The sequence below is a fragment of the Chelonia mydas genome, chromosome 9 (genome assembly GCF_015237465.2).
Source record: "Chelonia mydas isolate rCheMyd1 chromosome 9, rCheMyd1.pri.v2, whole genome shotgun sequence".
NCBI classification, from domain to species: Eukaryota; Metazoa; Chordata; order Testudines; family Cheloniidae; genus Chelonia; species Chelonia mydas.
This window is the reverse complement of record NC_057855.1, coordinates 16,573,877-16,598,857: the sequence shown is the minus strand read 5'-3', so window position 1 is coordinate 16,598,857 and position 24,981 is coordinate 16,573,877. Positions and strand designations below refer to the sequence as shown.

General features: G+C 43.4%; 1 protein-coding gene and 1 long non-coding RNA gene across 5 annotated transcripts; one reads left to right on the top strand and one right to left on the bottom strand.

Moving 5' to 3' along the window:
- Positions 1-539: 539 nt before the first annotated feature.
- Positions 540-12,316, bottom strand: LOC114018396. Its single transcript, XR_003563756.3, has 4 exons — positions 11,969-12,316; positions 10,767-10,796; positions 5,231-5,382; positions 540-2,107 (listed from the first exon to the last, which is right to left on the bottom strand). It is a non-coding gene; the product is annotated as an uncharacterized LOC114018396 (long non-coding RNA).
- A 73-nt stretch (positions 12,317-12,389) lies between these two features.
- Positions 12,390-23,205, top strand: GPR160 (G protein-coupled receptor 160). 4 transcript variants are annotated; one of them, XM_037908894.2, is made up of 4 exons: positions 12,390-12,584; positions 18,567-18,617; positions 20,097-20,208; positions 20,852-23,205. In XM_037908894.2, exon 4 carries the CDS (start codon positions 20,906-20,908, stop codon positions 21,911-21,913), a length of 1,008 nt encoding a protein of 335 aa, XP_037764822.1. In that variant the 5' UTR covers positions 12,390-12,584; positions 18,567-18,617; positions 20,097-20,208; positions 20,852-20,905; the 3' UTR covers positions 21,914-23,205. The 4 variants fall into 4 exon arrangements, with proteins under 4 accessions (XP_037764822.1, XP_037764825.1, XP_037764823.1 ...); XM_037908897.2 differs by lacking the exon at positions 18,567-18,617; XM_037908895.2 differs by lacking the exon at positions 20,097-20,208.
- The last annotated feature ends 1,776 nt before the right edge of the window (positions 23,206-24,981 follow it).

Genomic DNA, 24,981 nt, shown 5'->3' with positions numbered 1-24,981 from the left:
CTGTGTTATAGAGGGTGGACAATTTGAGTTTACTCTGTATAAGCTTTATACAGAGTAAAACAGATTCATTTGGGGTTTAGGCTCCCAGAAAGACTGAATACTGGGTGCTGGGAAAGTCCCTGTTAACTGAGAAGCCCCTGGGCTAAGTGAATCTTAGTTTCTGTGAACTGCAGGGGGCCTGGCCCAACCTCTTGGTCTGTGCTGTAGCAGACTGGTGTGTCCAGCTCAGCAAGACAGGAGTGGAGAGAAGCCTTCTCTGGCAGGGAAGTTTGTTCTCAGTGGTATCCCAGCACATCTAGTGAAAGTCTTGAGGGAGTTTCTGTGACCAAACCCGTCACAAGATGTTCTATAAAAGTGCAAGGAGGTAGTTATTAGGCAGCAAATTGACAGGACTTTTTATCTTTAAAGGAGTTAAGTATTTGTAAACTTTCCTGAAAAATATTAATGTAATGGGCTAAAGGCTCAGCTTTTAGCTATACTAGAGCATGTTAAATAAGAGTTTGCGCTTAAAGAGAAGTCAAGGTTTCCATATGCACCGAAACAATCCCAAAAGACTTTATTTCTGAATTTCTATAGACACAATCGAAAATACCTTAATATCTTTAACATACCATTATCAGCAAGTGGCTTTAAAAGAATACAAAAGTCAATAGCTTGATCTGGAAACAGGAAGAACTTGGTTAAAGGAAGTTCTTAACTCCATTTAAAAAAAACAACAGAAGCTACACATCAAAGGTAAAATGTAATCAAAGTGAACTAGCTTTAAATCTGACACAGTTCCTTCCTGAAGCCATTCCAGAAGCTTTTGTTAATGTTCAAAACAAGCTACAATCTCCTAGCTTCATTACTAAAAGTCCTTAATCTCTCAGAACATCGAGGATGGGAAGAGGCAGCTTGCTTTTTGTTTTTAATACTAACCATTCCTCTTCTAAAGTTATTGTAAACTGACCTCTGAGTAGTTATTGTGTTATAATTTGAAATACTGTACAGTCGAGGGTCACCCCGTCCCAAAACCATTGACCAAGATTTAATAATGGTCTGTCACAGTGGTGGTATAATTTACTTGGCAGGTGAGAGCTGGGTGGGTGTTACACGGTGAAAAAAGATTTAATGGTAGGTAAGACAATACAACTTTTTTTTTTTTTTAAACAAACAAACCACGTAACAGGGATTTTATGTAAACCAGAACAACCAGAACTGGATTCTATCTACCTATAATAACATTAAATATATTAATAATATATATATAATAAAAATGATTTCAATACACACACAGTAACTTACTAAGTGTACTTAACTATATATAACCCAGTCCCTCAATATATATCTGTATACACAGGTTATTATTGTATAGATTATTATTAGTTCAAGGTTCCCCTTTTCCCAATCTTTCACTAGGTGCTGTCTAATGCCCAAATGAGTCTTTGAACCTCAAGGGCCTCTCAGAACTTCCTGCAGAGATGGACTTGACTCCAGTGGTGTTTGCTTACGGAGGTACACAGTAAACCAGACCCATGGGATCTGAAGGACCTTTGGTTCTCCTGTTCTGGAAGTCTGGGACAATATGAAGCAGTGATAGGAGATGACTGGATCCGATGCTCAAGGAACATGCCATCAAATATGGGCTGACTTGACCAGACAGCTCTAAAACTAAAGGGCCCCTCTCCTGCCCGTCTGTCTCTCTCCTGCCCAGTCTCAGCCTCTTCATCCACTCTTGGTTTCTCTCAGTCCCGGTTTCCCTCTGTCCATGCCCTCCCTTCACCCTCTTTCTCTCAGCTACTCCCAGACAGTTTCCTTGTGTCTCTCTCAGGCTTCCCCTGCTTGCCTCTGTCCCTCAACAGTCCCCATTTTCCTCCAACTCACTTCCCCTCCCTATGAGGGGAGGGGCCACCTCCCACTTTCCCAGAGGGAGGGGCTATGTCCTTTCCACAGAACAATGACATTGCATTTGTCCTGAACACACCCTAAATCGTATCTCCAGATAGAGTTGAATTTCTTTACCATATTTACATTCTGTTCAAAGAAAGATTCCTGGGGGAAATATCTTCTCACTTGTATACACAGTATTGTTACATGAAAGGGGTTACCAGCTCGATATGAAGTTCTCCTGTGAAAGAACAAATATGGTTATAAGATTAGATAATATTTGAGCTGTACTATGGATATGAAAACATTCAATAAAAGCACTATGTAATGTTAATAATTGTAATGCCATTGTAACCAGGACATTAGGCAGAACTCCCAAATTTGTTTCCTGGTTTTTAATCAGTCTTAAGTGTGCTAACATAGAATCATAGAATATCAGGGTTGGAAGGGACCTCAGGAGGTCATCTAGTCCAACCCCCTGCTCAAAGCAGGACCAATCCCCAATTAAATCATCCCAGCCAGGGCTTTGTCAAGCCTGACCTTAAAAACTTCTAAGGAAGGGGATTCCACCACCTCCCTAGGTAACGCATTCCAGTGTTTCACCACCCTCCTAGTGAAAAAGTTTTTCCTAATATCCAACATAAATCTCCCCCACTGCAACTTGAGACCACTACTCCTTGTTCTGTCATCTTCTAGCACTGAGAATAGTCTAGAACCATCCTCTTTGGAACCACCTCTCAGGTAGTTGAAAGCAGCTATCAAATCCCCCCTCATTCTTCTCTTCAGCAGACTAAACAATCCCAGTTCCCTCAGCTTCTCCTCATAAGTCATGTGTTCCAGTCCCCTAATCATTTTTGTTGCCCTTTGCTGGACTCTCTCCAATTTTTCCACATCCTTCTTGTAATGTGGGGCCCAAAACTGGACACAGTACTCCAGATGAGGCCTCACCAATGTCGAATAGAGGGGAACGATCACGTCCCTCGATCTGCTGGCTATGCCCCTGCTTATACATCCCAAAATGCCATTGGCCTTCTTGGCAACAAGGGCACACTGTTGACTCATATCCAGCTTCTCGTCCACTGTCACCCCTAGGTCCTTTTCCGCAGAACTGCTGCCTAGCTATTCGGTCCCTAGTCTGTAGCGGTGCATTGGATCTTCCGTCCTAAGTGCAGGACCCTGCACTTATCCTTGTTGAACCTCATCAGATTTCTTTTGGCCCAATCCTCCAATTTGTCTAGGTCCCTCTGTATCTTAACCCTACCTGCCACTGTATCTACCACTCCTCCAAGTTTAGTATCATCCGCAAATTTGCTGAGAGTGCAATCCACACCATCCTCCAGATCATTTATGAAGATATGGAACAAAACCGGCCCCAGGACCGACCCTTGGGGCACTCCACTTGATACCGGCTGCCAACTAGACATGGAGCCATTGATCACTACCCGTTGAGCCCGACAATCTAGCCAACTTTCTATCCACCTTATAGTCCATTCATCCAGCACATACTTCTTTAACTTGCTGGCAAGAATACTGTGGGAGACAGTGTCAAAAGCTTTGCTAAAGTCAAGAAACAATATATCCACTGCTTTCCCTTATATCTACAGAACCAGTAATCTCATCATAGAAGGCGATTAGATTAGTCAGGCATGACCTTCCCTTGGTGAATCCATGCTGACTGTTCCTGATCACTTTCCTCTCGTCTAAGTGCTTCAGGATTGATTCCTTGAGGACCTGCTCCATGATTTTTCCGGGGACTGAGGTGAGGCTGACTGGCCTGTAGTTCCCAGGATCCTCTTTCTTCCCTTTTTTAAAGATGGGCACTACATTAGCCTTTTTCCAGTCGTCCGGGACTTCCCCCGTTCGCCACGAGTTTTCAAAGATAATGGCCAATGGCTCCGCAATCACAGCCGCCAACTCCTTTAGCGCTCTCGGATGCAACGCATCCGGCCCCATGGACTTGTGCACGTCCAGCTTTTCTAAATAGTCCCTAACCACTTCTTTCTCCACAGAGGGCTGGCCACTACTCCCCATGCTGTGTTGCCCAGCGCAGCAGTCTGGGAGCTGACCTTGTTTGTGAAGACAGAGGCAAAAAAAGCATTGACTACATTAGCTTTTTCCACATCCTCTGTCGCTAGGTTGCCTCCCTCATTCAGTAAGGGGCCCACACTTTCCTTGGCTTTCTTCTTGTTGCCAACATACCTGAAGAAACCCTTCTTGTTACTCTTAACATCTCTTGCTAGCTGCAGCTCCAGGTGCGATTTGGCCCTCCTGATTTCATTCCTACATGCCCGAGCAATATTTTTATACTCTTCCCTGGTCATTTGTCCAATCTTCCACTTCTTGTAAGCTTCTTTTTTATGTTTAAGATCTGCAAGGATTTCACCGTTAAGCCAAGCTGGTCGCCTGCCATATTTACTATTCTTTCTACACATCGGGATGGTTTGTCCCTGTAACCTCAATAGGGATTCTTTGAAATACAGCTAGCTCTCCTGGACTCCTTTCCCCCTCATGCTATTCCCCCAGGGGATCCTATCCATCAGTTCCCTGAGGGAGTCGAAGTCTGCTTTCCTGAAGTCCAGGGTCCGTATTCTGCTGCTTACCTTTCTTCCCTGTGTCAGGATCCTGAACTCGACCAACTCATGGTCACTGCCTCCCAGATTCCCATCCACTTTTGCTTCCCCTACTAATTCTTCCCTGTTTGTGAGCAGCAGGTCAAGCAAAGCTCTCCCCCTTGTTGGCTCCTCCAGCACTTGCACCAGGAAATTGTCCCCTACATTTTCCAAAAACTTCCTGGATTGTCTGTGCACTGCTGTAGTGCTCTACCAGCAGATATCAGGATGATTAAAGTCGCCCAGGAGAACCAGGGCGTGCGATCTAGTAGCTTCTGCGAGTTGCTGAAGAAAGCCTCATCCACCTCATCCCCCTGGTCCGGTGGTCTATAGCAGACTCCCACCACTACATCACTCTTGTTGCTCACACTTCTAAACTTAATCCAGAGACATTCAGGTTTTTCTGCAGTTTCATACCGGAGCTCTGAGCAGTCATACTGCTCCCTTACACACAGTGCTACTCCCCCACCTTTTCTGCCCTGCCTGTCCTTCCTGAACAGTTTATAACCATCCATGACAGTACTCCAGTCATGTGAGTTATCCCACCAAGTCTCTGTTATTCCAATCACGTCATAATTCCTTGACTTCACCAGGACCTCCAGTTCTCTCTGCTTGTTTCCAAGGCTTTGTGCATTTGTATATAGGCACTTGAGATAACCTGCTGATCGCCCCTCATTCTCGGTATGAGGTAGGAGCCCTCCCCTCACAGACGTTCCTGCCTGTGCTTCCTCCCGGTATCCTGCTTGCCCACTTACCTCAGGGCTTTGGTCTCCTTCCCCTGGTGAACCTAGTTTAAAGCCCTCCTCACTAGGTCAGCCAGCCTGCTCGCAAAGATGCTCTTCCCTCTCTTCGTTAGGTGGTGCATGGTGCAAAAGGGTTGACTTGTCAAGTATTTGGAGGCTTTGCTCTGTAATGAGGAACAGACTCAGGGCCCAATCCTGCCCTCTAGTCCATGGGTCTAATTCCCATTGATTACACAAGAATGACAACCGTGACAACATCACTATCATGTAGGTCCAAATATATGAGGGGGGACCCAGTGTTATGCATTCTGGAACTCTTCAGTTAGATTTAGTTACAATTCCAACCCAACACTCTGTAGGAATAGAAGTCCCTGGCAGTGGAGCTAGTATGGTTCCCCTGTGCTGAGGGCAGAGCGGATGTGGAGAGTTCAAGAATGGGATAACCACGTCATGTGCCAGAAAGCCCAGCTCCGCAGGGCTTTCTGCATGCTGCCGCACAGGAGCTTGGGGTTTGAGCAGGCAGATTAATTGTTAATCACTAAGCAGATCCACTGGCCTTCCCCACTGTATACAGGCACCAGGGGTGGAGGTGCCACAGGGCCTACTCCAGTCCTGAGACTGGAGTAGAGGCTGAAGAATAGCTATGCTGCTGCTCTGTAGCTTTCAGGAGATAACGAGGAATCCTCATATCTGCCTTCAAGTAACTCTTAAATACACAGCTGTGTGCATGCGGCGTGTGTGTCACACTTTAGGCCAGGGATTGGCAACCTTTGGCATGCAGCCCGTCAGGGAAAGCCACTGGCGGGCCAGGACGGTTTGTTTACTTTCAGCTTCCTCAGGTTCGGCTGCTCGCAGCTCCCATTGGCTGTGGTTCACCGTTCCAGGCCAGTGGGGGCTACGGGAAGTGGTGGCCAGCACATCCCTCAGCCCATGCTGCTTCACGCAGCCCCCACTGGCCTGGGCCGGTAAACCCCGGCGAGTGGGAGCTGCAATCAGCCGAACCTGCGGACGCTGCAGGTAAACAAACCATCCCGGCCCACCAGTGGATTTCCCTGATAGGCCGCAAGCCAAAGGTTGCCGATCCCTGCTTTAGGTTTTCGTGTGGTTTATTGCATGCATATATCAGGGGAGTGTCAGTCAGACAGGCACACATGATGCCTATAGCAGGGGTATGGATGATTTATTATGCAAATATGGGGTAGTGTTAGTTTCAGGAATGAAACAGAGTCTAGTACACCTTTCACATGATCTGAGCACCTGTTATCACCTTTTAGAGTAACAGCCATGTTAGTCTGTATTCGCAAAAAGAAAAGGAGTACTTGTGGCACCTTAGAGACTAACCAATTTATTTGAGCATAAGCTTTCGTGAGCTACAGCTAACTTCATCGGATGCATACTGTGGAAAGTGTAGAAGATCTTTTTACACACACAAAGCATGAAAAAATACCTCCCCCCACGCCACTCTCCTGCTGGTAATAGCTTATCTAAAGTGATCACTCTCCTTACAATGTGTATGATAATCAAGGTGGGCCATTTCCAGCACAAATCCAGGGTTTAACAAGAAAGTCGGGGGGGGGGTGGGTAGGAAAAAACAAGGGGAAATAGGCTTGAATAGAGACTGGGAGTGGCTAAGTCATTATGCAAGGTAACCTAAGTTAATTGTATCCAATTTGCAAATTAATTCCAATTCAGCAGTCTCTTGCTGGAGTCTGGATTTGAAGTTTTTTTGTTGTAATATCACAACTTTCATGACTGTAATCGCGTGACCAGAGAGATTGAAGTGTTCTCCGACTGGTTTATGAATGTTATAATTCTTGACATCTGATTTGTGTCCATTTATTCTTTTACGTAGAGACTGTCCAGTTTGACCAATGTACATGGCAGAGGGGCATTGCTGGCACATGATGGCATATATCACATTGGTGGATGTGCAGGTGAACGAGCCTCTGATAGTGTGGCTGATGTTATTAGGCCCTGTGATGGTGTCCCCTGAATAGATATGTGGGCACAGTTGGCAACGGGCTTTGTTGCAAGGATAGGTTCCTGAGTTAGTGGTTCTGTTGTGTGGTATGTGGTTGCTGGTGAGTATTTGCTTCAGGTTGGAGGGCTGTCTGTAGGTAAGGACTGGCCTGTCTCCCAAGATTTGTGAGAGTGTTGGGTCATCCTTCAGGATAGGTTGTAGATCCTCAATAATGCATTGGATGGGTTTTAGTTGGGGGCTGAAGGTGACGACTAGTGGCGTTCTGTTATTTTCTTTGTTAGGCCTGTACTGTAGTAGGTGACTTCTGGGAACTCTTTTGGCTCTATCAATCTGTTTCTTCACTTCTGCAGACGGGTATTGTAGTTGTAAGAATGCTTGATAGAGATCTTGTAGGTGTTTGTCTCTGTCTGAGGGGTTGGAGCAAATGCGGTTGTATCGTAGAGCTTGGCTGTAGACAATGGATCGTGTGGTGTGGTCAGGGTGAAAGCTGGAGGCATGTAGGTAGGAATAGCGGTCAGTAGGTTTCCGGTATAGGGTGGTGTTTATGTGACCATCGTTTATTAGCACTGTAGTGTCCAGGAAGTGGATCTCTTGTGTGGACTGGACCAGGCTGAGGTTGATGGTGGGATGGAAATTGTTGAAATCATGGTGGAGTTCCTCAAGGGCTTCTTTTCCATGGGTCCAGATGATGAAGATGTCATCAATATAGCACAAGTAGAGTAGGGGCGTTAGGGGACGAGAGCTGAGGAAGCGTTGTTCTAAGTCAGCCATAAAAATGTTGGCATACTGTGGGGCCATGCGGGTACCCATAGCAGTGCCGCTGATTTGAAGGTATACATTGTCCCCAAATGTAAAATAGTTATGGGTAAGGACAAAGTCACAAAGTTCAGCCACCAGGTTAGCTGTGACATTATCGGGGATAGTGTTCTTGACGGCTTGTAGTCCACCTTTGTGTGGAATGTTGGTGTAGAGGGCTTCTACATCCATAGTGGCCAGGATGGTGTTATCAGGAAGATCACTGATGGACTGTAGTTTCCTCAGGAAGTCAGTGGTGTCTCGAAGGTAGCTGGGAGTGCTGGTAGCGTAGGGCCTGAGGAGGGAGTCTACATAGCCAGACAATCCTGCTGTCAGGGTGCCAATGCCTGAGATGATAAGGCGCCCAGGATTTCCAGGTTTATGGATCTTGGGTAATAGATAGAATATCCCAGGTCAGGGTTCCAGGGGTGTGTCTGTGCGGATTTGATCTTGTGCTTTTTCAGGGAGTTTCAGGGAGTTTCTATTCAGGCTTGAATAGAGACTGGGAGTGGCTAAGTCATTATGCAAGGTAACCTATTTCCCCTTGTTTTTTCCTACCCACCCCCTCCCAGACTTTCTTGTTAAACCCTGGATTTGTGCTGGAAATGGCCCAACTTGATTATCATACACATTGTAAGGAGAGTGATCACTTTAGATAAGCTATTACCAGCAGGAGAGTGGGGTGGGGGGAGGTATTTTTTCATGCTTTGTGTGTATAAAAAGATCTTCTACACTTTCCACAGTATGCATCCGATGAAGTGAGCTGTAGCTCACGAAAGCTTATGCTCAAATAAATTGGTTAGTCTCTAAGGTGCCACAAGTACTCCTTTTCTTGTTATCACCTTAAGAAGCATTAAAGTCACCGAGAGTTTATTCTTACACATTTTGGAATGTTACAAGTATTGTATACTCTCTTATCCAGCATTTAGTGGTCTTCACATACCTGAAACACATACCTATAGCAATTTCAACATGCTCTAAAGACTGTGTAAGTGCTGTAATGATACAAATTTAACAGGTTAACTTCCGTTTGAATATAGAAGACTTTATTTATGGCAACTTATTTTAAAAAGCACCTATTATGGGCTCTAGGTGCTAATATTTACCAGGGGGATGTTCTCCACTTTGATCAATCACTGTGGGATTTAAAATTAGTATTTTTTCCTTGCCTTCAATGGACTTTGGATCAGGTTCCTACTGCGCTTCAATAATTACACTTTCAGGACATGAAGCAGGTTTAACAACAGGGCAAGGGCCATTGAGAACTGTCTTTCCACTAAAAAGAAAAGGAGTACTTGTGGCACCTTAGCGACTAACCAATTTATTTGAGCATAAGCTTTCGTGAGCTACAGCTCACTTCATCGGATGCATACTGTGGAAAATACAGAAGATGTTTTTATACACACAGACCATGAAAAAATGGGTGTTTATCATTACAAAAGGTTTTCTCTCCCCCCACCCACTCTCCTGTTGGTAATAGCTTATCTAAAGTGATCATTCTCCTTACAATGTGTATGATAATCAAGGTGGGCCATTTCCAGCACAAATCCAGGTTTTCTCCCCCCGCCCCCAAAACCCACTCTCCTGTTGGTAATAGCTTATCTAAAGTGATCACTCTCCTTACAATGTGTATGATTATCAAGGTGGGCCATTTATTACCAACAGGAGGGGCCGGGGGGAGAAAACCTGGATTTGTGCTGGAAATGGCCCACCTTGATTATCATACACATTGTAAGGAGAGTGATCACTTTAGATAAGCTATTACCAGCAGGAGAGTGGGGTGGGGGGGAGAGAAAACCTTTTGTAGTGTTAAACACCCATTTTTTCATGGTCTGTGTGTATAAAAACATCTTCTGTATTTTTCACAGTATGCATCCGATGAAGTGAGCTGTAGCTCACGAAAGCTTATGCTCAAATAAATTGGTTAGTCTCTAAGGTGCCACAAGTACTCCTTTTCTTTTTACGAATACAGACTAACACGGCTGTTACTCTGAAACCTGTCTTTCCACTGTTTATGGCATTACAAAACTTTACACTGAAAACAAACATTGTTTCTTGCACATTCATCTGCTCTTACTACAGTATTTCTTTCCCATTTCAAGTTGGAATATTTTTGTTTCAAGGGAAACACCCAACCATCTGAAAATCATATAATTCTAACATCTGGATTATAAAATGCTTCCTAAAGTGTAAGCAAAGAGATTAGATGAAGGCTAATGGACACAGTTGACCTAGAGCAGACCTCACTTTTCTACAGACATGTTTCTAATAACAAATTGAAGATGTGCAGATGCCTACGTTGAGCAATTACAGGATTGCATTGCTTCATGTCTCATGAAGTGGAGCTGCTGGTCTGGTTCTGAGGAACTAGAGAGCTACCACAGGGCTGTTGTGGCTGTCAGGGATTGGCCAGTCCTAATGACTTTCTGACTACATGCCTTACGCTGGAAATCAGGAAAGAAGCAATGGGATTGGAGTTGCTACACTGGCCTTTATCTTTCGGTGATTTACCTGACTCTACTTACGTCAGCTTGTTTGCTTGCACTGCGAGAGCAAGGCTCTGGTCCCAGCTTTTTATCTGTAAGCAGTATTTGTAGCTTCATCTTTTTCATTCTATGGATCAATTTATAAAATAAATCTTCTTCTGGATCAGCATCCCCATCCCTCACTGTCTGGGTCGCAACATGTTTCACTGTCAACTGCTGGCAAATTGCCTGCAGTTTGCAAGCTAAGGATCACCATAACACAGTAGGAAATAGTATCCACACTCACCTGGAATTATCTTCTCTATCAGCTGAGTGCCTAGAAAAGGAATATAACAGCACACTAAACATTCAAACTCCAACAAAATCATTTCAAACCAAAATATGTACACTCCATATTCCAAATTTTAAAATTCCCAGAGCCTGATCCTATAGGTTGCTGATTTCACTTGGACTTGACTATTCACCGGCCCCATGACTGTCCCCTAGCTCACTGGTTCCCAAACTTTTTACTAAGGCAACCCCCCAACTGCAGTTTGTCTTTTATTGTGACCCAGCCAGGGTGGCCCAAAATCATAGGTCAATGTCCTTTGCCTACTCTCGCTCCTTGCCCCGTCCAGGGAGCATCCACCATGCACAACAGCACCCTGTGCCCCAGCACTGCAATCTTAATCCCAGCCCAGCACAGAGGGGAGGCCTCTGTATGTGGGGAAGGGCGGGGGAAGAAAGTGAGCTCATCCCAAAGCAGCACTCACTCAAATGTGGCCTGTTTGCCCCTTCATCATCACAGAGGGGCAGTGGTGTAACCTTGTGCTTCAGGTTGTAGTACCTGGAGTGGGGAGCAGGACCCAGACCTCAGGACTGGAGCCACTGCTATGGGATGAGTGCAGGGCAGTCTTATTCTATAACTCAACTCCCCTCCCAGCTCTCACCTCCTCACTGGGCCTCTGACAGGCTGCCTAGAGCCTTCTACAACCCACTGGTGGGTTAGGACCAACCATTTGGGAAACACTGCCCTAGACCATGGGTAGGAGCGCTTGGCTCCCATCTCCCACTCAGGGAGCACAAGCACAGTCCCCAGTCACTAACTTCAATCTACCCAATAATCCTTCCATCAGGTTCCTTTCACAATCTTCTCCTCCCCACCCCAGTAGCTCGGGCAATGGCTTAGGGTCTCCCCCAAAAGACTGCACCTACAGTGAACGCCTGTGCTTATTGCCACTGCCCCAATGGCCCTGGCTGGTCGGCGGAGAGAGGGGTCACCTCTACAAGGGGAGTGAAGCTCTAGAAGAGGCTTCCACGGGAGGCTGTGGAATCGCCATCGCTGGAGTTTTGAAGAGCAGGTTGGAGGAAACTCCTGGCGCACGGTTGGCGGAGGCTGAGCTGATTCTGTGGATGACTTCTCCAGGTCCCGGCCAGTCCTACAGGTCTCAGAAACAGGACAGCCCAACCCTCCCTGTCCCCAAAAAACCCCGTGCCCTACGCTCTGACCTTTGGCGCTCGCTGGGCCCTTCTCTGCTCCGGGGCCCTGAAGACGCGCACAACACGGTGAGAAAGTTGGGGGCCTGTTTTCCCAGCATGGGGCCCTGGACTGAGGAGGGGAGAAACTAAGCAAACTATCTTTCCAGTCTGGACTCCCGCTCGCTGGGGAACGGCGTGTGCTGGGGCCCCATCGCCGCCCGCGGGTGCAGGGGGCGTGCGGGGCCAGCCACCCCCCGGGGAGCGCAGAGGGGCCCCGCGGCGCGGCTGCCCCCTGTTCTCTGCGGACACAACCGGCTCTGCGGTCCCGCCCAGCGCCGGCGGCGCCAGGCAGGGCGGCGGTGTGTGCGCTGCTCCGCACCAGCAGTCCCCTCCCTGTGGGCGGCTACGCCTCTGCCAGGCCCGTCTCGCTTCCCAGGGCGGAGCCCGGCGGGAGCCCGCCAGCCGCAGCCGCCCCCCAGGGAGGCCGGGGGGAGCAACACGGAGCCCCCCGCGTAGCCAGAGCTGCACGGGGCAGCGCCGCCTGGGGAGCCGTGTGAGGCAGCCCCGTCCGGGGCTGGGGGGGCAGGAGCGCAGCAAGCCACTTCCCCCGGGCTGCCAGGCGAGGAGGCAGCGTCTGCAGCTGCAGGTGGGTTTGGCTCCTCCGAGCTCAGCGAGCGGGGGCTTCCCCCTCATCGCCAAACCGCCCGCCCCAGCCTTGGCAGCCCGTCTGCCTTCCCTGCCCCGGCCGGTTGCGGGAGAGACCCCCCCGCCTCCCTCCGAGACCTCACCTCACCCCACCCCACCCACGGGGGGAGATGCCCCTCCCCCTCCAACTCACCTGCTGTGGCCAGCTGTTCCCTCCTCTCTGTGCCTAGACCTCAGCTTATCCACTCTGAGAGGACCCCATCCCCCCCCCAACCCAACTCACCCAGCATGAGATGCCCCCTCCCCCCAGGTCCCAGCACACCCGCTGTGAGAGATGTCCCTTTCCCCTCCGCCCCCAGAAATTCTACTCACCAGCTGCAGGAGATGTCCCCCTACCTCTGCCATAGACTTCAACTCACCCTCTGTGGGAGATGCCCCCTACCCTTCTTGCCCCCTAGACTTCAAACTCACGTGGCTGTGGCAGATGTCCCCTCTCCCCCTCTGTTCCCAGACCTCAGCTCACCCACTATGAGGGAGGACCCCTACCCCTCCATGCACCTCTGCCCCAGCCCTCAGCTCACTTGCTATGGGGGATGCCCCCCTACCTACCACCTCCCCTCCAGATCCCACTTTCCCACTGTGGGAGATGTCCCCTCCACCCACCTCAACTCACTCCTTGTGGGAGATGCCTACTGTCTCTTCTCCCTGCACACACACTCACCCGCAACTCTCCTCTCTGTGAGCAAAGAGGGAGGAGAGCTCTCTGATCACCCTGGGCTTAGAGAAAGCAGGAGTGTGTCTGTCAGCCCCCAGCTGAGAGGATGGGCACAGGAGGGTGCAGCCTGGCGAGGAGAAGCATTGTGGGGTAGCAGGAGGGAAAACAGTGACACCAGGCAGAGAACAAACCCCCACCCAACACTGAGGCTTGTGGTGCTTCTGGGAACTGAAAGTTCAAGTTTAAGTCAGAAATGAAGCTGACTATCTGTGAGAGCAGGATGCCACCACCCTGAAGTTAGGGAACTTCAGAGCATAAACTCTGACTCCTGACCATTAAAGTAATATGAGATTATCAAGAAACACAGTATGTGGGGTAGCCCAGTGGTATAAAGTCTCATAAAATAATGTTTCCTATTCTCAGATCTGAGCTCCAGATTTTGGTCCAGTTTACTCATATAGCATGATAATAGATATATTGTCTCCTCTGTAACCTGTTTGGGTTTCAGAACTCAGTTATGCTGAAGACAGACAAATCCTCCACATTCCAGTCTGGGCTTCTTTCTTACAATGCTGGTTATTCGCTCTGGAAAAATTTGTCTCCTAGAATTGCAGATCCTTTGCCCCTCTTCATTATCCTCTGGCTGCACTTTCAGACACAGTCCATTTGTTTTGTTGTTTAAGGGGCAGCTGGCTTTAAAATCACACACAGAAAAATTTGTTTACCCATTTTATTTATAATACTCTAGATTATTAAAAGCAATTTTATAAATATTTATTTTTTACCATTTCTGCTGCTCTTTCATGCTTGTATTTCAGCTGAGACATGAAAATAGACTTGTCATTTCATCTACTGGTTCTAGGCTAGATCAAGGATGTCTGAGTGCCCAACTTGGCAGCAGAAAGTTTACAAAGTTTTAATTTAGTATCATGACTTTTTTGCATTAGGACTTGTAAAATATGTAATCTTCTTTGGTGGCACACACTTCAAGGGACTATTTGTTAATAAATTTAAAATTAAACATTTCTAGTGTCAGATTTTGAAAAAGATTCTTTTTACAAAACCTAAAGTTTGGTTGGTACATGGCTACAACATAGCTTAATTTATGTAGGGTAGAAAGGAACTGTTTCCCCACAACTGGCCTAAAACTTTGCTAAGTCATATTTGATAGCCAGGTTTGATTCACACTATGAATTATAACAGTGCTGTACCTTGTCACCTTAGTTCTATTTGTAGTGTAGATGGGACCTCAGAGCATTAAGGTAAGATGACAAGCCAAGCTCCTTGCCTTTGGGCTGAATTTGAGAGAGGCCCAGACACATACAGAGACAAGGAAACTCACTATTGTTTCTAACTTCCCTCCAATCTTTTTCTTTTGATGCTGATTTCTACCCCCACTCCTCCAAATGTGGCTGCATCTTTCCTAGTAAACTAAGATCTAATTCATCACCAGTACAGCTCCACCAATGATAGCGTTGGTGGAAGGTGTAGCCATGCGTAAAAACGCCTCAAGTCCTGTTGACTCTACAGTTTCTGCTATTGCAGAATTACAGCTACAAAGCTTGCTTGTGTAGATGCAGCCCTGAAGTCTCTGTCTCTACAGTATAGATGCAATACAAACTTTGTTTTGTACTTGTGCATCTATGCTGGACCACACTTTATAGATAGAGGGTAATTCCATCATCTGTGATTTCTAAGAGAAGGAATGTCAGAGCAGAATATGCAATGGAACTCCTGGGTTTTCCTCCCAGTTTTAATGTTGATTTTCTTCCGTGGCCAGTCACTTACCTATGGGTTGGTTAGTTCACCCATTGTTTCTTCCCTAAACACTTCTCTCCGACCCATTGCTCTCACCACAAGACCAAGAAAAAGAAAAGATGAAGTCTTCCTACTCAGTGCAACCCACTTACCTAGTGTCTAATATATCTTAACTGCCACCAAAACAAAGTTGTTTTTTATTATACAGTCAGATTTGTTTTAAAGTGTTTGGAAAACAAAATGTTATGACTTCATGAATTGAGTTTCACCCCACAGTGAACCTTTTAGGCCTTTTGAAAATAGTGGTTTATAATAGAAATGCTTACACAACTTAACTACTAGCTGGATAGTTGAAAATGATAGCAACAACATTTGGGGCAGGGGCTATCGGCAAAAGTTCTCTCTCTTTGAATAAAGGACTCTGGTATTATTGTTCAGGAGTTAATACTACTAACCCCTTTGATGCTGATTGTTCAGCAGGTGGGAGAATTGATGTATGCAGAATAGTATAAATTATTTTTTATCCATTCATAAGTGCTTTAATTTATATTGTATAATGTTTGCTGCTCTTTCCTACACACACACACCCAAAATTGCTCCTGCCCAACTTGTGCACATGCAACAGCCAGTACACAATTATAGAGTGAACTCTTGCATGATGTGCACTTTTGAAAATGTGAGCCATGTTGAACAGAGTAAATTGAGTTAAAGCCAAAAGCAAAAGGAGTTATACAGTGAAAGATGCTATGAGATGAGATTAGAAAAGAGGTGGAAAAGTTCATGAGGAGGAGTTATAGATCTATTTCAGATACCATGAACTGCAGTAGAAAAATCTCTTGCAACAAGAGTGGCCAGACAGGAAGAAACTGGTACTCAAAGAGCAGAGGAAATAGGAAGGGGAATTCAAAAGACAGACTGGGGCAGAACCATAATTCTAGAATCAAGAGCAATATGTTGCACCTGCGGTTCAAAACTGCTGAGCACCTGAAGTTCCCAGTGACTTCAGTGAGATTTATGGGTAATAAATAGGGCTGTCAATTAATTGCAGTTAACTCAAGTGATTAACACAAAACAAATTAACTAGATTAAAAAATAATTGTGGTTAATTGCAATTAATTATAATGATAGTTACAATGTTAACAATAATAGAATACCAATTTAAATTTATGATAAATATTTTTTGATATATTTCTACATTTTCAAATATATTGATTTCAATTACAACACAGAATACAAAGTACAGTATTCACTTTATAGTATTTTTATTACAAATATTTGCGCTGTACAAACCAAAAGAAATAGTATTTTTCAGTACACCTCATACAAGTACAGTAGTGCAGTCTCTTTATCATGAAAGTTCAACTTACAAATGTAGAATTTTTTTTTCTCATAAATGCACTCAAAAACAAAACAATGTAGAACTTTAGAGCCTACAAGTCCACTCAGTCCTACTTCTAATTGCTAAGACAAATAAGTTTGTTTACATTTATGGGAGATAATGCTGCCCGCTTCTTATTTACAACGTCTCTTGAAAGTGAGAATAGATGTTCGCAAGGCACTGTTGTAGCCAGTGGTGCAAGGTATTTATGTGCCAGATATGCTAAACCAGGGATGGCCAACCTGAGCCTGAGAAGGAGCCAGAATTTACCAATGTACATTGCCAAAGAGCCACAGTAATACGTAAGCAGCCTCCCATCAGCTCCTCTCCCTCCCTCTCCGGCTCCCAGTGCCTCCCACCCACCAGCAGCTCCACCGATCAGCACCTCCCCCTCCCTCCCGATCAGCTGTTTCCTGGTGTGCAGGAGGCTGGGGGAGAGGGAGGAGGGGGAGGAGCGAGGGCATGGCAGGCTCAGGGGAGGGGGCGGAGTGGGGGAAGGGCCTGTGGCAGAGCCAGGGGTTGAGCAGTGAGCATCCCCCGGCACACTGGAAAGTTGGAGCCTTTAGCTCCAGCCCCGGAGTCAGTGCTTATACAAGGAGCCGCATATTAACTTCTGAAGAGCCACACGTTGGCCATCCCTGTGCTAAACATTCACATGCCTCATCATGCTTCGACTTGTATATTGCGAATATTTGTAATAAAACATAATCTAAAGTGAGCACTGTACACTTTGTATTCTGTGTTTTAATTTAAAGCAATATATTTTTGACTGTAGAAAAATATTTATAATACATTTAAATTGGTATTCTATTGTTTAACAGTGCAATTAAAACTGTAATTAATTGTGATTTTTTAAAAATCTTGTGATTAATTGCAATTATTTTTTTAAATCATTTGACAGCCCTAGTAATAAACATTTCTGAAAATCAGGACAGTTATACTTAGGTGCCAAAGCATGGCTTTAGAGCATAACTTTAAGCACTCATCATTGAAAATTTTGATATGAAGGCTAAATTTTTCAATCGAGCCAGCCCTTCTCCTAATTTTGTGTGTGCAATTCTGAAAACACTATCACTTGTATGCACCAATGACTAAATTTGCACATGCAAACAACATTTATAGGTGCAAGTGATTGTGCAAACAAAATTAGGAGCCATTTGTTAGGCATGGACCTTTATTTGCCTCCTTATTTAGCAGTTTTTCCATTCACCTTTAAAGTATTTTCATTGCTGTTTGATTAAAGGTGGAAAGATCTGTCCAAGTGTAACCAGGTTAAATGTGTCCCAAACTTGACAATATGCTTTCAAATGTACAATTATTTAAAAAGTATAGTATAACTGTGTGTATAGTATATAGAAAGCCTTAGGGCCACCTTCTAACCTGAGGTATATATCCGCTAGCTATCATTAAAGTGGGAGACAGTAAAATTCAAGCTCCAGATAACCCTGTCTTCTCTTCCCATTGAGAGTAGTACTTAAATTACACCTAGCTCACAAATATTCTCTGTTTATGCAAAATGGTAACAAAATGTGGATGGAGATTTAAATACAAATAAATCAGGTATAAAAGAGAATGAAAGAATAATTCTTTCTTTATTTACCTTAATGGTCAGGGCTTGAGTTCTGGGCTTTCCCCCTGCAACAGTTGATCACACCACCCTAACACAGAGTGTATGCTGGCAGCTCTCTTTCACCTGAGGCAGGTGAAAAGACTGACAGACAGATCAGTGTTGTAAGAGGAACACAAAACCCTGACTAAAGTCTTGGCAGGTAAAAAGCTTTTCAGCTCCCCTGGAAAAAAAATTGTTGTTGGACAATAAATTTTTTTAACTTGTTAAAAATAGAATGCTGAAAGCAGAAGTTGGTCTGTAGAAGCTGAAAAAAATTGAGAACTGAAGCAGAAGCCCCTAAGGGGAGAATTGGGATAAGGAAGAAGAAAGGCAAAGTGTAGGGAAGAGGAATGAAAATGTTTAATGAAAATGCCTAGATCTGATATATGAAGTTATATTAAGATGATTATAAGTGTTATATTCATAGTATAATAGAGACAGCAAAGATTTTTTTATTTCTGGAAAAATGCAAACTGATCATTCTTACTGAATGAAAAGACAACTTATGTTCTCTCTCTCATAGGGCAGCTATGGACCATGCTTTCAAGAAACAGGAGGCTCTTTAATAATGATGGTGAAGTATTTAAAAAGCCTATTGCAGTTTAGTAATTCAGGATTAAGTTACAAAACTGCATATCTCAGTAACTGAAAACATGACAAATTAATGGGATCTTACATAGAATGGAGAATGGGATTGGATTAGTTACAATAGGGAGAATATAAAACAAAACAATCTTGGGAAAGTGGTATTTGATTATTGTGGAAAAGCTGAGAAAGATATGTTTAAAGATGAGTTTAACTATGGAAGTGGTAATATACAAGTTCTCTAAGGAAACAGAACCACTGTTATTAAAGGCCAAATCCTACTTACCTTACTCAAGTGAGTATTATTGAAGCTAATTCAACTAAAGGGCCCAATTCAAAATTAATTGAAATCAGTGGGAGTTTAATTGGAACCTCACTTGGTGAATATGGCAGACAGGATTCGGCATATGCCCACCATCGCTGCCTCAGTTTTTTAACACAGGAAGATGCCCACTTTCAAAATGGCCACAGCTTCCCACTGTTCTCCACAGGAGTGAAACCAAGATTCCCTCAGAGTGATGGTGGACCCTGACACCCTTGAGGACAGTTGGTGGCTTTAGTCTCTTAGCGAACAAAAGGAGGAGATGGCTGCCATTTTGAAAGAGGGCAATTCTTTGAGGAATTCTCTATAATGGAATATTACATTATCTCTCATAAATGTAAACAAACTTATTTGTCTTAGCAATTAGCTGAACTAGAAGTAGGACTGAGTGGACTTGTAGGCTCTAAAGTTTTACATTGTTTTGTTTTTGAGTGCATTTCTGAAGAGGAAACTTATGAAGAATAATGGCAAAAAAGTTACCATTCCCCCCAAAATTCTTCAAATGTAGCTGATGCACAAAATTTGAGTTTTAATTATTTGAAATGTCTTACTCTGTTCTGAAACCATTAGGCACAAAAAGTCTTGACACCCAATGCTAATATTTTACGGACCCACTTTTGATTATTTAATGGATTTAGTTGTAAATTCTCAGAAAATTAATTCTATATTCAAAGTACTGTAATTTAGGGAAGGATCCTCTTCTCTCGCTCTATTCTTCATATGTAACAAAGTAGTAGAACACTGGCTGAAAGTGAAAAACTTAACTCCACCTTAACTACAACTGGTACTTCCATACTACACATGCCTCTGTGCACAAGGTCCTAAGATTGCTCTAGACTTGGGCTGCTGCAATCTGCAAGGCTTCCTCAGCAGATCAGGAGGAGCTACTCCTGGGGAAACTGTGGCTGAAAGCACCCCACACCCAATTTTCTGCAAGAGGCAGGCAGAGAAGAAAGAAAGCAAGCAGACATCACCCACAGGGTTGTAGTGGCTTCTTTGTAGAAGATTGGATGAGGAGAGAAAGCCACTTTAAAAAAAAAAGAAAGTGATAGTTATTAGTTTTGTGGGATTAGGAAACAGATTTAAAAAATTATATTAGGTGGCAATCTAATTCATTTACTCTTATTCACTTCTTTAAACACACAGATAAGAACAGTTGATCTTACCACATCCTGGTTCTCTAGGAAAAATGGAGGAAAGCAAAATGACTTCTTCCAGAGGACAGCATAAGCATGAGGATGTTACCATGCCGATGCAGGTGAAGCAGCCATCCCAGGCTCATTTTGTATAGAAATGAACCTATGCAAACAAGTTATAAAAATAAACCCATAAAAATCCGAATGGAAAACAAAAAGTGAAATCACTCAGTAAAAAATAAAATCTAAATCTAAATTATTTAAGATGACAGATCTTTTAATTTACAAAACTAAGAACATGTATAGAAGATAAAGGAACTTGCTGTCAATAAAATGGTGTTTCATATAAGCTTTATACACAATCGAAGACTTGTGAAAATTTAAGTAGGAGTTTTATAACTGCTCGACTGATAACAAAGTTATGATTGTATGCAGTGTTGTTGTAGCCATGTTGGTCCCAGGAAATTAGAGAGACAAAGTGGGTCAGGTAATATTTTTTTTTGGATGAGTTTCTATTGGTGAGAGAGACAAGCTTTTGAGATTACACAGAGCTCTTCTTCAGGTATGGGAAATGTACTCAAGAGTGGCACAACTAAATACAAAGTGGAACAGATTGTTTAGCATAAGTGGATAACACATTTCAAGGGACCATTGAAAGTGAAGTGGCTCGTAACATCCCTTCCAGTGGGGAAGTTATGATTGGCAGGAGAGTTACAACAGTAATCAGTTAATATACTTTAAGACTGTCATTAACTCTCTTTTCAGGTATGAACCATTGTGTCCTGTAAGATTTATTTTGCTGGCTCTTATCCTTGAAGAATGGCTGCCATGTCTTGTGAAAATTGTTCCTTTCAATACTACAGCCAACTCAATCAACCTCTTGAAGCTAGCTGTATGCTGCTCCTGATTATGCTTGGAAAAGTGTCCCTCAATCTCTTCATGTTGGGAGTTAGAAGACGGGATGTAAAACAAAGTTTTATGGGATATTTCTGTATTTCACTGGCACTCCTTGACTTCACACTTCTGGTGAATATAGCTTTCATCTCCTATTTTGAGGACTTTGCACTTTGGGGTATGAGATTTACCAAGTACCACATTTGTCTATTCACTCAGATAATTTCCTTTACGTATGGTGTCTTGCATTACCCAGTTTGTCTTGTGTCTGTTCTAGATTATTACATGACTATAGCTCAAACCCCTAAACCTGCTAGCATAGGTCAAAGGCTATTTTATATACTTGCTGTGGTTTTTATATGGATTTCAGTCCTCTTTTATATTCTGAAAGTTCCAGCTGTCTCTGCAGAATTAGAAATACAGAACCACTTTTTTACATGCCCTTTCTACATCAGTGTTCAGAGCTACTGGCTATCATTAGCCATCGTGTTTGTCATATGTGTGGCTTTTGTGATTTGTTGGTCAGAAGTTATAACTATGGTGCGGTCTGTCAGGATTATTTCCTTTACAAGTGAGACTGTTTTAATCTTTTCATATGCATCTGACTGCAATTGTACAGTCTGTAAAAAGCAGCTTTTGACAAGACTCCTCATCTGCTTTCTTGGTACTTGGGCACCTTTTGTTTTCCTTCAGATGATCATCCTGTTGCTCGGTGCTCAGATTCCAGCCTACATGGAGATGAATGTCCCCTGGCTATACTTCATAAACAGCTTTCTAATCGCAACAGCATTCTGGTTTAGGTGTCATGACATTCGATTGACAGAGGGGACGTGGTCTGCAGATCCATTTGTCAGCTGGAAATTCTGCTTCATCCCATTTAACAATCAAAATACAGAGCAAGCTGAAAAGTCAGGCACAGTAATCATCTGTTAATGAACTGCTGTGTGAAAAGAATGCAAGTAAGTGCTGTGCATCCGAGGTGTCGGACAGTGCTATTTTGGGGTCCTCTGTGAACACGTGTAAATGGATTATATAAGGAAATTCCTCAAACTATAATCTGAAGAAAAATTCACAAAAATGCTCCAATATATAATGGAATATTGCACTACAATGTGGAATACTGCACGGTTTTCCAAGATAGACGTCAAACAAAAATGGGTGCTTAATGCACAAAATATTTTAATGGAATTGTGTTATATTTTCAAATATAGTTGAAAAATCTGGGTAAATAAAAATGTCCAATATTCTGCAAAAAACTGCCTGATTTTAACATTAAATGCTAATAAACAAAGTTGAGATTGTTTAAAATAAAGCAGGTCTGATGCATGAACTTCCATATTAAAAAAAAAAAAAAAGAGAGAGAGAGAGAGAGGAATAAAATCTTTAGCTAAACTTGAGACTTGTACAGCTGTGGATAGGGTGACCAGATAGCAACTGTGAAAAAATGGGACGGGGGTGGGGGGTAAATAGGCACCTATATAAGAAAAAGTCCCAAAAAATGGGACTGTCCCTATAAAAACAGGACATCTGGTCACCCTAACTATGGATTAGTATTATTTATTGTCAAACGTTTTAGCTTTAACTACCTCCTTTATAATTGATCAGTTCTAAAAAAGTTTAACTATTTCCTATTTAAAATGGAAGTTTCCCTCTTTGCTTAAGGAAAGAGAAACTGTCTAAAAGGAATGGATGTAACTTTTACTACCTTCTCCCCTCAAAAAGTAAATATCATGTAAACTATGTTTAAAACTGTCCACAAAAAAAGGAAAGGTGGGTGAGGTAATATCTTTTAGTGGACCAGCTTCTGTTGGTGAGAGACGAGCTTTCAACCCACACAGACCTGAAGAAGAGAGTGTCTCAAATCTTGTCTCTCTCACCAACAGAAGATGGTCCAATAAAGTATATTACCTCGCTCACCTTGTCTCTCTAATATATGGGACTGACACGGCTACAACTACACTGCATACACAAAAAAAAGAAAGACCAATAAGATGCACAATTACCAGGGTGACATTAAGTGTGACAGTTTAAACTTTTTGTAAGCACTGAATGTAACTTAGACATTCATAACATACAATTTGTACTGTAGAAGCAAGTGTTATTTATTTGTTACTTCCTTGCAGTCTTTACATTCTATATTTAGCGTTACACTAACTTTACCAGTAACATCAGAATGCAGTGGCTTTCCTTAGTGTACAAATAAATGTAAAATTTTACTTTAATGTCAAAGGTTATCTTGTTTTCCATACAGTTATTTGGTACAAATAAATTAAACTGCTGATAGTATCAAAAATGTGAAAGAATGACTTATCAAAATGTACAGGGTAGGTGTGAAAGATCTGCAGCTGTATGTAAATCTGTAGAAAGAATCAGTGGATAAAATATGAGCTTTAGCAGAAAAAATATTTTTCTGCATATTGTGTTGCTTAAGAAATTAGATGGCCAGTGAGAAAAGATAAATGGAATATCTTCACAGAACATTAATAAACACAAAATAGTGGTCATTGGATAAAACAAATGATTCACCACTATATTAAAGTAGTGCTTAATGATACCAGTGCTGATTGTTCCAGGCACTGTGCAAACACATAGTAGGCACTATGAAGAACATAGTCCAAATAGACTTCATGGACAAAGGAAGAAAGAGAGAGAAGTGACTTGGTTACAGTGACACAGTAGACCAATGGCATAGCAGATCCTTAGCTAATGTAAATGGTCAGAGTTCTGTAATTTACATTGGCTGAGGATCTGGCCTCTGGTGTCTTGGCTCCCAGTCTAGTGCTCAACCCACTGGATGTCACTGCTTCTTTGTACTCATGAGTAGAGTTGACATAGGAACTTTATTCTGCCTGTCCTTTACATGCACAGTATGTATGTATGGGATGCTGTTCTGGGAAGGAGGAGTGCTGGGAAAAGATGGGGTCCATCTAAGAAGGGGAAGAGCATCTTTGCATGGTGATTCACCAATCTAGTGAGAAGGGATGGTAAATTTCTACAGAGTCATATGAGCAACAGGATGGCATTAAGTGAAGGAATCTGCTCTACATCTTAGATGTATATACACAAATGCAAGGAGTATGGGGAACAAACAGGAAGACCTGGAAGTTTTAGTGCATAAGCTAAATTATGACTTACTTGGCATCACACATTGGTGGGATACATCTCATGAGGGGAATGCTGGTAAATAGGGGTATAGCTTGTTCAGGAAGGTCAGGCAGGATAAAAAGGAAGGAGGTGTTGCATTATACATCCCACAGAGTAGTTATCAGTGGTTCACAGTCATGCTGGAAGGGCATAATGAATGGGGTCCTGCAGGGATCAGTTCTGGTTCTGTCCAATATCTTCATCAATGTTTTAGATAATGGCATAGAGAGTACACTTATAAAGTTTGCAGACGATACCAAGCTGGGAGGGGTTGCAAGTGCTTTGGAAGATAGGATTAAAATTCAAAATGATCCGGACAAACTGGAGAAATGTTCTGAAGTAAATAGGATGAAATTCAATAAGGACAAATGCAAAGTACTCCACTTAGGATGGAACAATCAGTTGCACACATAAAAAATTGGAAATGACTGGCTAGGAAGGAGTACTGCGGAAAGGGATCTGGGGGTCATAGTGGATCACAAGCTAAATATGAGTCAACAGTGTAACTCTGTTGCAAAAAAAGCAAACATCATTCTGGGATGCATTAGCAACAGTATTGTAAGCAAGACACGAGAAGTAATTCTTCCACTCTACTCTGCGCTGATTAGGCCTCATCTGGAGTATTGTGCCCAGTTCTGGGCACCACATTTCAGGAAAGATGTGGACAAATTGGAGAAAGTCCAGAGAAGAGCAACAAAAATTATTAAAGGTCTAGAAAACATGACCTAGGAGGGAAGATTGAAAAAGTTGAGTTTGTTTAGTCTGGAGAAGAGAAGACAGAGGGGACATGATAACAGTTTTCAAGTATGTAAAAGGACGTGTGACAGGGCAAGGCCAGATGGCTACAAAAGTAGTGG